Genomic DNA, 16,681 nt, shown 5'->3' with positions numbered 1-16,681 from the left:
TTTTAACTCTCTACCTATTTATTAAATAATTTTGAAAAAAAAGTTTTCTTATAGTAGGATCCAACTTGCCACAATCAAAGCATTATTCATGTGTTATCCTTTCCAGAATCCACTGGATCATCTTCTAAAAGATAACACTTCACAATCAAAGCATTCTGAAATCTTTACAGTTAAAGTATTAAAAAGTTGGAGTGCTGATTCAAGAAATTTTTTGATGGAGGTTCAGTGCAAGCATGACAACACAGCAAGAACACGAAGCTTACAAGCACACCAGCCCAATGAGAACCTTCAATTCAAGAAGATTGATCCGACTGCAAATCCTTAACCTGATCATCTTCAGATGGTGATAGGGGTTCATCTACTCTTTGAGCTCCAGTTATTCTAGCCAACAGCACAAAAGAAACTCCCCCAAGCACATTGTTCAAACATCGAAGCACAATCACTGAAGACTTAAAGGCAATAGGAGGAAGTCTTTTGGCAAGCAGAAATTCAATGCCATTCAGAGTTTGGTACCTGAAATTGCTGCTCAAACCCATGTGAGCAGCCCACGTAGAAGCATTCAACCAAGTTGGTGGTGCCTTGTTTGGAGTCTCAAAGTTGGGATCCATTTTCTTCCTAACACTGATCAAACCATTAGATATTACAGTCCCCACAAGTCCTGCAACATACCCAACAGCTGCAAACAAGGTTCCCTTGTACACAAAAGTACCCATCCTCTCTAAGGCATTGAAACTCCCTGCCTCAAACACGTGGCTTGTGGGACAACTTGCAAATATACCAAGGAGAGTCTCAACTGCTGATCCTGTTGGTGCTAACATGTACATGAGAGTGAAATTGACGATGCATGCAACAACAATAGTGGAAAAAACCAAGTCCAGTTCATTGAGACCAAAATTTGGCCTAGATGCCATGTCCCCAACAACACTTGAACTTACCCCAACTATCTCCTCCATCAGGACCTTGAATGGAAATTGTGGATCTGCTTCCACTCTGGCTTTCCATCCTTGAAGAAAAGCACCCAAAAGCCCACCATTGATTTTGTTACTCCCATTGTCGTCTGATTTCCCCCATGATCCCCCTTCTCCTCCTCCACCACCACCACCATTGTTGTTGTTGTTAATGCCTACATCTCCCCCACCAGATTGGATATCTGGACGTGCAGATACCCATGTTCTCAAATCCCTTCTACGTAATGAACTGAGGTTGATACTTTCACACCCATCTGCAACAATCTTGAGGACTTCGTGGCGATTACTAGCATTAGGAGTTTTCAGGGACTTTGAGTTGTTGGGCAAGCTTAGGGTGGTTGCTATTGATTTGCCTGATATGACAATTGAGAGCCTCATTTGGGACATTGTGAGAAATATCGGTAAAAGGAAGGATCTAAGCAAGAATCTCCTTAAACGCTCTAGTTAAAAACCTAGCAAAAACCTCGGTAAGAGTAGCAAACAAAATTTGGGCAGAGAATCATGGGAAGTCTAAAATTCTCAATGAATGGAGACATGTGATCTTGAAGAAATAGAACACCTTCCAATCTAAAGGTGCTAGGGCAAATAATTAATGCTATCTGCCCCCCCTTTTTTTAATGTTTTGGTGAGTGGTCTAAACCATTTGGTTGGCCAGTGGTCATTTCTAAAGAAAGGAAACTAATCATGATGTATACAATTCAAGCAACATTGCAATGTTATTATGATATCCAACTCTCCATTTGTTTATTGGATGAGTTCAAAGAAAGTGGAACTTTCTTTATGTAATGAAATCCAACTTGCCATTCACTTGTTAGATATTTTTGGAGAAAGGTAGATTTTCATATGATGTAATATGATTTAATGAAAATTTGAGATTCTAACTCTCTCCCTATTTATTAAATACTTTTGGAGAGTCTACCTATTTATTAAATAGTTTTGGAAAGAAAGTTTTCTTATAGTAGGAACCAACTTTCCACCTACATGTTGAACAAATTATTCATGTATTATCCTTTTGAGAATTCACTGGATCATTTTCTAAAAGATAACACTTTACAATCAAATCATTCTGAAATCTTTACAGTTAAGTACTAAAAAAGAGTGTTGATTCAAGAAATTTTTTGATGGAGGTTCAGTGCAAGCATGACAGCACAGCAAGAACACGAAGCTTGCAAGCACACCAGCTCAATGAAAACCTTCAATTCAAGAAGATTGAACCGACTGCAAATCCTTAACTTGATCTAACAACTTATATTTATCATCTTCAGATAGTGATAGGGGTTCATCTACTCTTTGAGCTCCAGTTATTATAGCCAACAACACAAAAGACACTCCCCCAAGCACATTGTTCAAACATCGAAGCACAATCACTGAAGACTTAAAGGCAATAGGAGGAAGTCCTTTGGCAAACAAAAATTCAATGCCATTCAGAGATTGGTACCTGAAATTGCTGCTCAATCCCATGTGAGCAGCCCACGTGGAAGCATTCAACCAAGTTGGTGGTGCCTTGCTTGGAGTCTCAAAGTTGGGATCCATTTTCTTCCTAACATTGATCAAACCATTAGATATTACAGTCCCCACAAGCCCTGCAACAAACCCAACAGCTACAAACAAGGTTCCCTTTTACACAAAAGTACCCAATCTCTCTAAGACATTGAAGCTCCCTGCCTCAAACATGTGGCTTGTGGGACAACTTGCAAACATACCAGGGAGAGTCTGAACTACTGATCCTGTTGGTGCTAACATGTACATGAGAGTGAAATTGACGATGCATGCAACAACAATAATGGAAAAAACCAAGTCCGGTTCATTGAGACCAAAATTTGGCGTAGATGCCATGTCCCCAACAACACCTGCACTTACCCCAACTATCTCCTCTATCAGGACCTTGAATGGAAACTGTGGATCTGCTTCCACTCTGCCTTTCCATCCCTGAAAAAAAGCACCCAAAAGCCCACCATTGATTTTGTTACTCCCATTGTCATCTGATTTCCCCCATGATCCCCCTTCTCCTCCACCACCACCACCACCATTGTTGTTGTTGTTAATGCCTGCATCTCCCCCACTAGACTGGATATCTGGACGTGCAGATACCCATGTTCTCAAATCCCTTCTACGCAATGAACCGAGGCTGATACTTTCACACCCATCTGCAACAATCTTGAGGACTTCATGGCGATTACTAGCATTAGGAGTTTTCAGGGACTTTGAGTTGTTGGGGAAGCTTGGGGTGGTTGCCATTGATTTGCGTGATATGGTAATTGAGAACCTCATCTGGGACATTGTGAGAAATATCGGTAAAAGGAAGAATCTAAGCAGGAATCTCCTTAAATGCTCTTGTAAAAACCCTAGCAAAAACCTCGATAAGAGTAGCAAACAAAATTTGGGCAGAGTATCATGGGAAGTCTAAAATTTAGTCTAAAATTCTCAATGAATGGAGACATATGATCGTGAAGAAATAGAACACCTTCAAATCTAAAGGTGCAAGGGCAAATAGTTAATGCTATCTGCCCCCCTTTTTTTAATGTTTTGGATCACTTTCATTAGAGTATTTTAGGGGTAGGATCTTCCACTAGAGGAGGGTCTAATGTTGAGGATAGTTGTTGGGCACAATTAGTCTATTAGTGGAGCATAAAAAAGTGCCATGTCAATACTTATCCTCAAAAAGATTCTACTAAATTTGAAAAAGCAATCAATTATGTGATGCCACATTAGCACACCAATAAACATGACTTAGTGCACAATTAGAGGTCTTACTTCTTATTGTGATAATTTTGGACACCTTGACAAAAAAGACATGTGATGTGGCATCTTATTTGATGTTTATTTAGTAATTTATTTGATTATTTAAAACTGAATATAGTTAATATTAAGAAATCATTGACATTTAAAATGGGTTTATTTATTCATTGCATTTGTGATTTTCTATAATGCTTGCATTTAGAAATTACAGGTGTATGGTGTTCATTTTTTTTTAAGTGCAAGTTAGTAACTGAAACGAATGAAGCAATAGTCTGCAAAAAATCGCGATTATACCCCATTAATCCCGAATCCTGGAGCTAGTTGATTTATTCCCCGAAAAAATCCCGATTCATGAAAAAATCATTGACCAAGTGTTGACCCAATCTTTAAATATTTTTTGCATTTAAATCACATCAAAATCATGTTAAACACCCCAAAAATGACAAAAAAAAGTGAAAAAAATAATTGTAAAAATGAGTGAAATCACTGATTGCTTAGAAATAGGGTTGGTCTGAGACAAAATCAGAGTCAATGTGGAATCAATGTCAAAAAGTGTTATTTTGGCCATTTTCGGGGGGTTCATCATTCCCCACACTTGTTCAAACCCACAAGCTCAATGACCCAACAAAGCTAGAAAGCCCACGAGCTCAATGATCCAACAGGGGTTTGAGCCTTGGTGGCTACCTCACCAATGAAGTTTTTCTACCAAAACACTAAATGTTCGAAGACATATTTAATATATGTAGATATAGATATATGATTTATAATTTATAATTGATATAGTTAATTTTTTCTCAAACAAAGACATACAATTCATTATGTGAGCAATATATCTAAAGTGCTCCACGAAATAAATTTGAATGACAACAAACAAGCTTACACAGTTGTGATAAAGAGCCTCCAACACACAATCATTAAATTTTTTCTCTACCTAAAATAGTAGTTGCAAGCTAGGTATTGCCAAAATTCCAAGCTAGGTATTGCCAAAACCAGTGGCTTGCTAATCTTTTACTTCAGCTAAACAAATGCCTTTTGTTGAATTATACCCCATATAAAAGACTTACCAATTGCCATCAGGGAATATAAAGCATTGCAACTATGGAATATGATTTGATAAGCTTTCTCAAATATTGAACTACCCCTAGAAAACTCCTTTCCTCAATCACAATGAAAGTCTCAGATCACTTCAAAATGGCTTCCACTTTTACTAAATTCCTAACAATTGTTGGATCTTTGTCTAATAAATTTTGATCTCAGCTACTTCATAGACTTAACTAATCTTTGATCTCAGACTTAGACAACTATTTGGTGTATTTGGTGACTGCCCTTTTAAAAAGTTAAATGAATATTTGCCTATGAATCAACAATATCAATATAAACAACAAAAATCTATTTTCTACAATTCATGGGTTAAACTCCCTGTCTCAATCACAATGAAAGCCTTGGATCACTTCAAAATGACTTCCAATTTTACTAAATTCCTAACAATAGTTGGATCTCTGTTTGATAAATTTTGATCTTAACTACTTCATAGACTTAGCTAATCTTTGATCTCAGACTTAGACAACTATTTGGTGACTACCCTTTTAAAAACTTAAATGAATATTTGCCTATGTAATCAGCAATATGAATATAAACAACAAAATCTATTTTCTATAATTCATGGGTTAAAACTCTATTTTATTTACTCTCTATATCTCTATGCTATGGAAATGACCTTAAGTTTTTAAAAACAAGTTGTTTGTGTTTATTTTTTTTACAAATTTTTAAAATCCAATTTCTTACCCATTTTTTCAAAAAAATCTTATACTTTTGGTTTGCGGATTTTTTCCCCAAATAATTTTTGTTACTATGATATAAAGCATTGCAATTGTGGAATATGATTTGATAAGTTTTCTAAAATATTGAATTAACCCTACAAAACTGCTTGCCTCAATCACAATGAAATTGTTGGATCACTTCAAAATGGCTTTCACTTTTACTATTTGTCTATTAACTTTTGATCTATGTTACTTCATAGACTTAGTTAATATTTAATTTGACTTAGACAACTATTTCGTGTATTTGGTGACTACCCTCTTAAAAAGTTAACTTATTATTTGCCTTTATAACCAGTAATATGAATATAAACAACAACAAAAATATTTTCTACAATTTAAAAAAAAAATAGTCTCTTTTTTAACAATTTTTTATGTTTTTTTAAAATCCAAAATTTTCCCCATTTTTTCCCATTTTTTTCAAAAAATCTTATACTTTTGGTTTGCTGATTTTTTCCCTAAACTATTTTTGCTACTATGACCGAAACAACTCTTTTCCTTCATGCAATAGGAGATATCACAAAAATCATAGTGGAATATTTTAGCATGCTAATGAATGTTCAAATAGGAATATTCAAAATAGAAAAAGCATGTAATGAGTACATATGGCACATATTTATAATATCTTCAAGCACAAGAAAGATAAGGAGGAGAAAGGTAGGAGATTTTATAGATATGTAGAAAGTGGTAAAGCTCTAAGTAAAAAATTGGATTAAGACGTTTCTTAAGAAAAATATTCCAACAAAAAAGGATGGATGGTTAATATCCCTTAGACATGAGAATGACTATGAATTTCTCCTTACAAAATGTAACTCACAAAAGAAACATTAATAGTGACATATATGCCCCCCTCTAATAGATTAGAAAGGGTGCAAGGTAGTGGAGGTAAGGAGAAAAATATGTGATCATAATAAAATAATGAAACATAGTAAAAGACAACACACAATGGAACATGCATGTTAAAGTATAGGCAATATGTGATTATGAAAGCACGTATTATAAGGGATAGTGAAATGTCTCCAATGTTACCTTCAATGAGGTAAAAAACAAATACAAAATAGTTATAACACTAGACAAGGATTAAGATGTAAAAGATGAGAGCACAATAAAGATTATAACATATAAAAATAATAAGAATCATAACATATAGGTATGTGAGCATTTGATAAACTTGTTAATATAAAAAGGATATTGTAAGATATGAACGTGATGACTATATAGAAACATGTAACATAAGATGTAAGAATAAGAAGCATATAACATTAAGCAAATAATAAAGTGGCACCACACATACATGTGGGAATTAAGATCATAATATTAAAGATTTAAGTGAAATAATCATGGTATATAAATAGCATGAAAGATAAACATCATAAGATGGACAAAAAAAGAAAGCATAAAAATAACATAAGTGAAATAATCATGGCATATAATAGCATGAAAGATAAACATCATACGTTGCATGAAACATAGAAAGCATAAAGACATCATAAGTGAAATAATCATGCCATATAAATAGCATGAAAGATAAACATCATAAGTTGCATGAAACATAGGAAGCATAAAGACGTCATAAAAGTATACAACATAGGTACACTGTACACACATGGGAAATGTATAAAAAGTAAGTGGTACATATAAAAATGTATAAAAAGTCCCAGTATTGATTTAATAATTATTTTGATGGAGGTCAGAGACCTGAGAACATAGCAGCCCAACAAGAACACAAAGCCCAAAAGCACACCAGCCCAATGAAAACCTTCAATTCAAAAAGATTGATCCAACTACACATCCTTAACCTGATCTAACAACTTATATTTCTCATCTTCACCCAGCGATAGGGGTTCATCTACTCTTTGAGCTCCAGTTATTCTAGCCAACAGTACAAAAGAAACTCCCCCAAGCACATTGTTCAAACACCGAAGCACAATCATCGAGCACTTAAAGACCATAGGAGGAAGTCCTTTAGCAAGCAAAAATTCAAAGCCATTTAGAGTTTGGTACCTGAAATTGCTGCTCAAACCCATGTGAGCAGCCCACGTAGAAGCATTCAACAAAGTTAGTGGTGCCTTGTTTGGAGTCTCAAAGTTGGGATCCATTTTCTTCCTAACACTGATCAAACCATTAGATATTATAGTCCCCACAAGCCCTGCAACAAACCCAACAGCTGCAAACAAGGTTCCCTTGTACACAAAAGTACCCATCCTCTCTAAGACATTGAAGCTCCCTGCCTCAAACATGTGGCTTGTGGGACAGCCTGCAAATATACCAGGGAGAGTCTGAACTCTTGATGCTGTTGGTGCCAACATGTACATGAGGGTAAAATTGACGATGCTTACAACAACAAGAGTGGAAAAAATGAAATCCAGTTCATTGAGACCAAAGTTGGTCCTGGATGCCATGTCCCCAACAACACCTACACTTACCCCAATTATCTCCTCCATCAGGACCTTGAATGGAAATAATGGATCTGCTTCCACTCTGGCTTTCCACCCCTGAAAAAAAGCACCCAAAAGCCCACCTTTGATTTTGTTACTCCCATTGTCATCTGATTTCCCCCATGATCCCCCTTCACCACCACCACCACCACCACCATTGTTATTGTTGTTAATGCCTGCATCTCCCCCACCAGATTGGATATCTGGGTGTGCAGATACCCATGTTCTCAAATCCCTTCTACGCAATGAACTGAGATTGATACTTTCACACCCATCTGCAACAATCTTGAGGGCTTCATGGCGGATGATAGGGTTAGGAGTTTTTAGGGTTCTTGAGTTGTTGGGCAAGCTTGGGGTTGCCGTTGATTTGCCTGATATGGCAATTGAGCACCTCAACTGTGACATTGTGAGAAATATGGGTAAAGGAAAAATTTGATTAAAACAAGAAGAATCTAACCAAGAATCTCCTTAAGCGCTCTGGTAAAAACCCTAGCAAAAACCTCGGTAAGAGTAGCAAACAAAATTTGGGCAGAGAATCATGGGGAGTCTAAAATTCTCAATGAATGGAAACATGCAATCCTGAAGAAAGAGAACAACTACCATATATAAAGGACCTAGGGTAAATAATTAATGCCGTCTGTCCTTTTTTCTTATGCTTTGGACCCACTTTCATGAAAGTATTTTAGGGGACAGGATTCTCCATTAGAGCATATTTTCTATTGGAGCAGGGTTTAATAGTGAGGATAGTTGATGGGTACAATTAGTTTATAAGTGGAGCACAAAAAGTGTCATGTGAACATTTATTTGAGAAAAAATTGCATTAAATTTGAAAAAACAATCAACTATGTAATGCCACATCAGCACACCAATAAACATGATTTAGTGCACAACTATAGGTGTTACTTCTTTTTGGGACTAGTTTAAATCTCACACATACATTAAATTTCATCTTTTATTTATGAGAAATATTTATGTATATTTTTTTTGGAATTGGTTTCTTTTTAGCATGTGATTTGTGTGTCTATGTTATTAATTTTGAGTCTTCTACTAAATTGATTGAATAGTTGTGAAGAGATGATAAAAGGGTTTTCTACTTCTGCCTTATGCTAACATAAATCACACTTCATGATTGTTGCTAGATCTATTGGAAGAATCCTGTGACTATGTATTTAAAAAATATTTTGGAAAATCTTCAAAAAGTCCAATAAATATTAAGAGGTAGATAAAGGAATTGATCTATAGCGTTTCCAGACGTAAGTATGCTAGGGACATAAGATAGATAAAAGAATGTAAATGAACTCATTCCAGGGACATAAGTATGCTAAGTTGGATGAGAAGTTTGAAGGTGAAAATAAACCTCAATTGATTGAACTCAACAAACATTAGAGCACTCAACCCAAAAGTCAAGGGAGAGTAGTTTGTTTTCCCTAATTCATTTCTCATTAATCAAGGAAGATTATTGCTCTATTGGTCAAATTTTGTCCCTCTAGTAGAGGTAAGTGATCAATAACCTTTATAAATTTGAAATTTTGGTTGACTTGAACTCATTCTTTTCGTACATAGATCTAACTAAACACATATTTGAAAAAAATCATTACTATGTACTTGTGTTTAAATATATTCAATTGCATTAATTTGGAGATCTAAATATTAATTCAAATATCATTCTCCTGAAATTGATTGACAAAACATCTTGATTAATCTAGATTATCATATTTATCCTTAGAGCATATGCATGGATTAAGAGTGATGTCCTTGAATTTTTATCAAAGTTTTCTTTTTATTTTTTCTCTAAATTTTCTCATGTTTGACCTTAAGATAACATGCCACCTTGTGTGAAAATGATAATTCCTTTGACCCTAGATATTAGAAAATGTAGAAGAAGTCGAGGTACATTGAGTGAAACATAAAATATAATTGTGCAAATTATCAAATCATTTCTATAAGTATATAATATTTCTATGTGTGATCCATGAAATTGATCCTTCACTATGCAAACAATAATTTATAATCTCAAGATAACTTACAAACTATCTTGATCCCTTCCTACTCCCAAGGAATCCTTATTTTAACACCAACTTCACAATTTGTTCATCTTTCAACCATGAAACTAATATTTATTTTCAAAAAATATAAGCCTTGAATTCATCATTGAGTTAATATAAATTATTTTTTGCAAGCTATTTGCATGTATTTTGGTTGACTAGTCTAAAAATTAGGCTTACTTATTAAATATTAATTAATAATGTATATTACTAACGAGTAATTTTTGAATTACATATTGATTACAGTGTACACATATCTTTCTCATTCAAGAATCTATAAGAAAGCAATACAAGCTTCTTACAAGCAAACACACTAGAAATTAACTATGGAAGACCAAGGGTCACTGCTAAGAAATCCACTTTTTATTTTAAAACCACATCCATATTAGAAGCCAACTATAGAAGACCAAGGGTCCCTGCCAAGAAATCCACTTTTTATTTTGAAACCACATCCATACTAGAAGCCAATTATAGAAGACCAAGAGTCACAACTTGGAATTACACTTTAGATGTCTATATGGGGAATTGAACTTGGATCTCCACAATGAAAGCCCAATATTTTAAAATTAAGCTCAACCTCTTAGACAATAGCGAGTAATTTATAAATTAACTATATATTAATTTAAAAACATACTTGATTGATTATAGTATTGGTTAAATTATAAATATTATAATTTTTATAAGATATATTCTCAATGACTAATTAATATTTTATTATATTGTATGGATTTTGTTGCTATTGATGAAGAGGAGTACGGATTTTATTTTTAAAAATGGAATCACTCAAGAGGTATTATAATCTTCAACATATACTCAATTTGTTTATAAATAAAAATGACAGACCAAACATTAAACTGAATCAATCAAATCAATGCATTAATGGGAAACAATCTCAATTTGAGATCTATGTTGAGTTCAAAGAAGATAATTGAAATAAGAACTAAAAGATACATGTGAAATTAACAAGGGTATAGAAGGGTTTGACTCTTGATTAAGTAGGCTCAAAAGAAGCCATTGAAATTCAAAAATATATTTGGATAAGATTATCCTTCTCAACCAAACCACCATTAAGAACTCTACCCCTAGTATAGCAATGCAAATAGGAAAATGTGCTAAAAATAAATAAGAGGGCCCAAGATAAAAGACAAGGAACCCTATGAAGCAAAAAGAGGGCATGATTATTGACTTGGATATTAAGGTGATAGAAGATCACCTAGAATTCTTGAGGGATGTTAGATCACTTTAAATTACCAAGGGAGGAATGCAATGACCATTTTGAAGGAGCTCTACTCATCTCAACAGTAAGGTTGGTGACAATAGTGTTCTTGCATTGTCAGTTCATTGTTGTCTTATTTTTCATTTGTGACTTTAAATACACTATTTATTTCTTACTTATGATAGATTATTGTTTTCATTTATTTTTGTTATCCTTTGATGCATATATTTTCATTGTTGTACAAAGATTTAGGTCCTTTCACAAACTAACTTTTACCTAATAATCCATATGAATATAAAAATATTATTTATGTATCATATATAAATTTTTTAATGAATTAAGTGATTTATACCCACATATGGATGCAAAAACCTCCATTGGAAGCCTTTAATTTCATGTGATATGAAAAACAAAAAAAGTTATTATTTTTATATAAAAAGAAAAAATATTTCTACATTATTTAAATATATAATATAATAAAATAGCAGTATAATAATAGATTAGAAATAATATCATTAATTATGGAGGATTGAAAGTGTCCTTCCATAAAATCTACTTTTTTATTAGGATAAGAACGAATATAAAATAAAAATATAATGATAAATATGATAATATAATATTAATAGTCTTAATAGATTTTTTTACTTTTGTCCAGAGTTTAATAGAAATACAAAAAAATATTATAATATAATAATAATAATAATAATTTGGTACTAAAAGCTTTTTTGATTTTGTAAAGAGTTTAATAGAAATGTAAAAACACAAAAATATAATAACAAGAATATATTAAAACATAATAATATAATTTGATTTAATATTGATTACAATAAAATAATTTAGCAATCTTTTAAATGGGATAATGAACAAATATGGTATCTTTTGATGAACTTTACCTATATTCCTCTTAAATTAGATATACTAATATATATGTTTCTATCTTCTTAATTTTTAATTAAAAAACTTATTCATAATATACATGTCCCTATCTTCTTAATTTTCTTATAAATTTATACATTACACCTCTTAATAATACAAGTACTAACATATGATCACCCAACTTTTCTTTGAACTTGTCCATTACACCTAACAATGCAAACAATAATTAATAAATTTATATTCTAACATAAAACATCATTAAAACCCATATATATATATATATATATATATACCAAAAAGAAGAGCCAAGATTACAAACAATTAGCAAGAAAGAATATTACACCTTGTCGTTCCTTTATAGCAATGGTATATATTTTCCCACCCACTTTTATGACATGATCTTTTCATAGTGAAATGTACAACACGTGTCAAATGCTGATTCCCCAAGGGGTGATCAAAATTCCTTCTCTATTGTCATATCCATCTCCACTAAATTATATGCTTTCCTATTGTTTTGCTATATGTGCATAATATTTTTATATCTCCCAACAATTTCATCTTCTTTATTTAATATATAAGTTTTTGTGCCCAATGTTTTTAATGGAAGGGTGAGTGGGCTTTATAAACCATTTATCATTGGTTGGGAAGTGGTCCTTCCAAGAAAGGAAGCTAATCATGATGTATACAATTCAAGCAACATTACAATGCTATGATATCCACTCCACCATTTGTTTATTGGATGAGCTTACAGATAGTGGTTTTCTTTATGTAATGGAATACATCTCAAGGCCATTCACTTGTTAGATAGTGGTTTCTTTATGTAATGGAATACATCTCAAGGCCATTCACTTGTTGGTTTTCTTTATGTAATGGAATACATCTCAAGGCCATTCACTTGTTAGATATTTTCAAAGAAAGATGGTTTTTTTATATGATGTAATAAGATTTTATTTTGTGTTCACTTCTCAGTTGATTTTAGAGGAAAATGAGATTCAACTCTCTACCTACTTATTAGGTAAGTTTAGTGAAAGATGTTTTCTTCTAGTGAGATCCAACTCTCCAATCCACTTTTGGAGAACACATTTAGAGAAAGTGGTTTCCTACATCATGTAATGGTTGAAACTATTTTATCATGCTTGTAGTATAAAACACTCTTCATCTTGTGTTGAATGGTTAAATAAGTATGGATTATTTAGTTGTGTTTTCTTCTAGTGAGATCCAACTCTCCAATCCACTTTTGGAGAACACATTTAGAGAAAGTGGTTTCCTACATCATGTAATGTTTGAAACTATCTTATCATGCTTGTAGTATAAAACACTCTTCATCTTGTGTTGAATGGTTAAATAAGTATGGATTATTTAGTTGTAACAAAGAGTTTGAATTATATGTTATTTTTAATTATTATTAAATTATGTTATTGTTTAGAAATAAAAAGAAAATTATATAAATTTAGATTAATTAAATAAAGTCAAATTTATAGTAATAATTAATCTAGGTAAAGTAGTTGAGACTGATCATTAGATGAGAGGTTACACATACTTGGTTCTAAAATTTATGATTGATAAATGAAACTAAAGAGGTTCTAAAATGAACAATTCATAAGGAACAACACCTAGATTAAGTGTGCTTAACTTTGGAGAAAACTTCATAGTTAAGTGTGCTTGAGTTGGAGTAGTATTGGGATGGGTGACCTCTCAGGAATGCCCAATGCTTCACCTCTATGAGCATCGCCTAGATGCAATGAGTCCTAAGTGTCTTATTCATTCTCATGAGAGATGGGTTCTTGTGAACCACTAGTCATGAAACATGGTTCAATGAGTTTGACTCGAAATCTACACAATTGAATCCTGATAGCAATATGATAAAATGAAACTATTTTATGATTTTATGAATCAAGTAACCATTTTTAGAAAATGATATATGAAAATGATTATGATAAAAATAATGTTATTTAATAATGATAAAATTAACAAGGTAATCAACTAATAAGAATATAAGCATGAAGGATGCATGATTCTCCTAATGTAATTAGACAATAAGGTAGCTCTAGGAGCATGATAAGAAAATTTAACACATAAGTGACAACACGATGATAAAGAAGATACTAAAATCACAAAAAAATTTGAGTCATATGTAGCAAGATAATGACTATTTGTTATGAAGTAGAATGAATAATTAGAAAGAAAAAAAAAGATAAACAAAACCATAAATATATAGGCACAATAAGGATCGCAATAAATAATCACAAGATCAAAAGATTAAGTATGATAGGGATCATCACATCTAGGGTGTGAATACAATAAGTTGCATAAACATGTAATCATTATAAATATAAGAATAACATAGCATGAAAGTAGCATCATAATCATTGAATATAAGGAACATGGTAACATCATAAATCATGTAGCTTAGTAAATTAGCAAGGTACACAAACTAACCAAGGTAGTAAATGTGGAACATAAAAAGTGTAGGAACCTAGGAACATGAAAAGTAGCAAGGAAGTATATGGAAGCATATATGGTAAACACAGAGTATAAGAGGAGACGTAAATCAAACGACACGTTTGGGAAAGCATGAAAAATTAAATAAAGAGTTATATGTAAGAAAATAATCTCACCATGACACACAAGAAAATATACAAGTGATATAAGATAATGAGGAACAAAGCTTAAGCACAATGTAGAAGCTAAAATAAGAATAGGGAAAAATAAATAAATAAGCATTTGTTTATTGATAATATATACTTGGCCTCTTTTTTTGGTGGATTTTTTTTTGGAAAGGGTTTCTCCATGTAAATCATGTATTATGTGATGTTCTTATGTTGCTGATTTGTGTCTCTTTGCCTCTATGTAATGATGTTGTGTTTATTTATTGATGTTATAAGTTCACATAAGCTAGTGTGAATAAGCATGATATAAAGGTTGGTTTTCAACATCATAAAGAAAATGATCTAAGTATGGCACTTCCATGTTACGGCAACGTAATTTCATACTTTCATGTTATAGTAATCCAAGCCTTGTATTTTATTATTTGGATAGAGAATGAATTTCCCAACCTTTTACACTAGAACCTATATATTTTTCAACAATATCTAGTAGGATCCATCTCTAGGATTTCCTCCTACTCCCAAAAGGTTTCATCATATTATTTTAATCTAATAGGTTTATTATACACCATATGAATTTCCTTGGGTGTTTTCTCACACATAAGTGTCATCTTATTGAGAACATATTTTGTATTTAGCAATTATTTGTTTACTTGGCCTTCTCACTTGGTGATTCAATACTAATTATTTCTTGCAAATATTCTTGAGTATTTCCTATATATACTTGTTAAGATCCATAATTATGTTAATCTTCTACATCATTTGCATAACAATCTACTACTGCCTAAGTTGCATTTAAGGGGGGGTGATAATCTGAATAAGGTATTTTACCTAACTAGTTAATTAGTGGGATGATATTCATAAATTTAAGTTTAATTTGGTCCTAGGGAATCTTTCTATATGGTGTTAGTTGTCATAAGATCTTATATTATCTTTTAATATTTAATATTCAGAGTCCTGGTTCATTTAATAATTAATTATCAAGTTATTTGTATTGTAACAAAGGACTAAAACAAATGTCATAATTATGTCTAATCCTATGTCCCAACCTTGACTCTATAAGCAAGGTATCCTATGTACAATTTTGAATTTGATAAATCGTTAAAGAATCCATAATATATCAAGTTATTTTTGCCATTTTCTCTCTCGTGGAAGATTATTTTGTTTGGCAAGAGATCTTAGGTTGTGGATGTTGCATGGTGTGCGCCCTTGGTCTCCTTGTGATGTGTAGCACAACGCTCGGGCTTGTGATATGGCTTATCCACCTCCCATGGATTCTATAAGTCTAGTGGTTGTATCGAGCATCAACAGGTCGATCTTTTAGTGCAATGACAATCATACTTCTAACAAGTGGTATCAGAGCTTGGGTCACAGGTTCAAACCCTCTCGCTTGCGCTGGGGGGATTGTTGCAAGGTGTGAACCCTTGGTCTCCTTGTGTTGTGCAGCGTAGCACTCGAGTTTGTGACACGACTTAATCGCCTAATGTGGATTATATAAGTGTAGTGGTTTTATCAAGCATTAACAAGTCGATCTTTTGGTGCAACAGCTACCATACTTCTAACATTGGAGAATTCATTATTCAAGTCTTACAATTTATCTAGTCACACTTATCTTTCCTCTATATTAAAAAATTCCCTACATCCCATATGATTCTTCTAAAAACGCTCATACTTTCCTATATTAAAAGGTATATAATTATTTGATAACCAAGACAAGAATCCAAATGACCTTGGTACATAAGCTTATGATGATGTTGCTTACCATTGTAGGGTGATGATAAAGTTAGGGGTCACCAATCAAGATAATAAAACTAGTAATCTGATCAAATTAACCATTACATTAAAAGAGGGGGGTAAATTCAATAGATCTAGCCACAATTCAATTAGGAAAATGGATGAAATACTAATTAAGTTTACCTTTTTGTTGTCTCCCACTTTTGACTCTTGAGTTGAAATTTGATTTGAATTGTAAATTC

General features: G+C 32.7%; 2 protein-coding genes and 1 pseudogene across 2 annotated transcripts; all 3 read right to left on the bottom strand.

The window, feature by feature from the left end:
• Positions 1-56: 56 nt before the first annotated feature.
• Positions 57-1,497, bottom strand: LOC131063839 (protein RETICULATA-RELATED 3, chloroplastic-like). The gene has a single exon (XM_057997793.2). The coding sequence runs from the start codon at positions 1,353-1,355 to the stop codon at positions 294-296; it is 1,062 nt and encodes a 353-aa protein (XP_057853776.2). The 5' UTR covers positions 1,356-1,497; the 3' UTR covers positions 57-293.
• A 671-nt stretch (positions 1,498-2,168) lies between these two features.
• LOC131063828 (protein RETICULATA-RELATED 3, chloroplastic-like) lies at positions 2,169-3,206 on the bottom strand (annotated as a pseudogene).
• Positions 3,207-7,308: 4,102 nt separating this feature from the next.
• On the bottom strand, positions 7,309-8,367 carry LOC131063827 (protein RETICULATA-RELATED 3, chloroplastic-like). Its single transcript, XM_059212351.1, has one exon. The coding sequence runs from the start codon at positions 8,365-8,367 to the stop codon at positions 7,309-7,311; it is 1,059 nt and encodes a 352-aa protein (XP_059068334.1).
• Positions 8,368-16,681: the final 8,314 nt, after the last annotated feature.

Source organism: Cryptomeria japonica, chromosome 10 (genome assembly GCF_030272615.1).
Source record: "Cryptomeria japonica chromosome 10, Sugi_1.0, whole genome shotgun sequence".
NCBI lineage: Eukaryota > Viridiplantae > Streptophyta > Pinopsida > Cupressales > Cupressaceae > Cryptomeria > Cryptomeria japonica.
Note: the sequence above shows the minus strand (reverse complement) of the source record. Positions and strands in the feature narration are given on the sequence as shown.

Coding starts and splice junctions, on each gene's coding strand:
- LOC131063839 (XM_057997793.2), bottom strand. CDS start 1,355: ATGTCCCAAATGAGGCTCTCAATTGTCATATCAGGCAAATCAATAGCA.
- LOC131063827 (XM_059212351.1), bottom strand. CDS start 8,367: ATGTCACAGTTGAGGTGCTCAATTGCCATATCAGGCAAATCAACGGCA.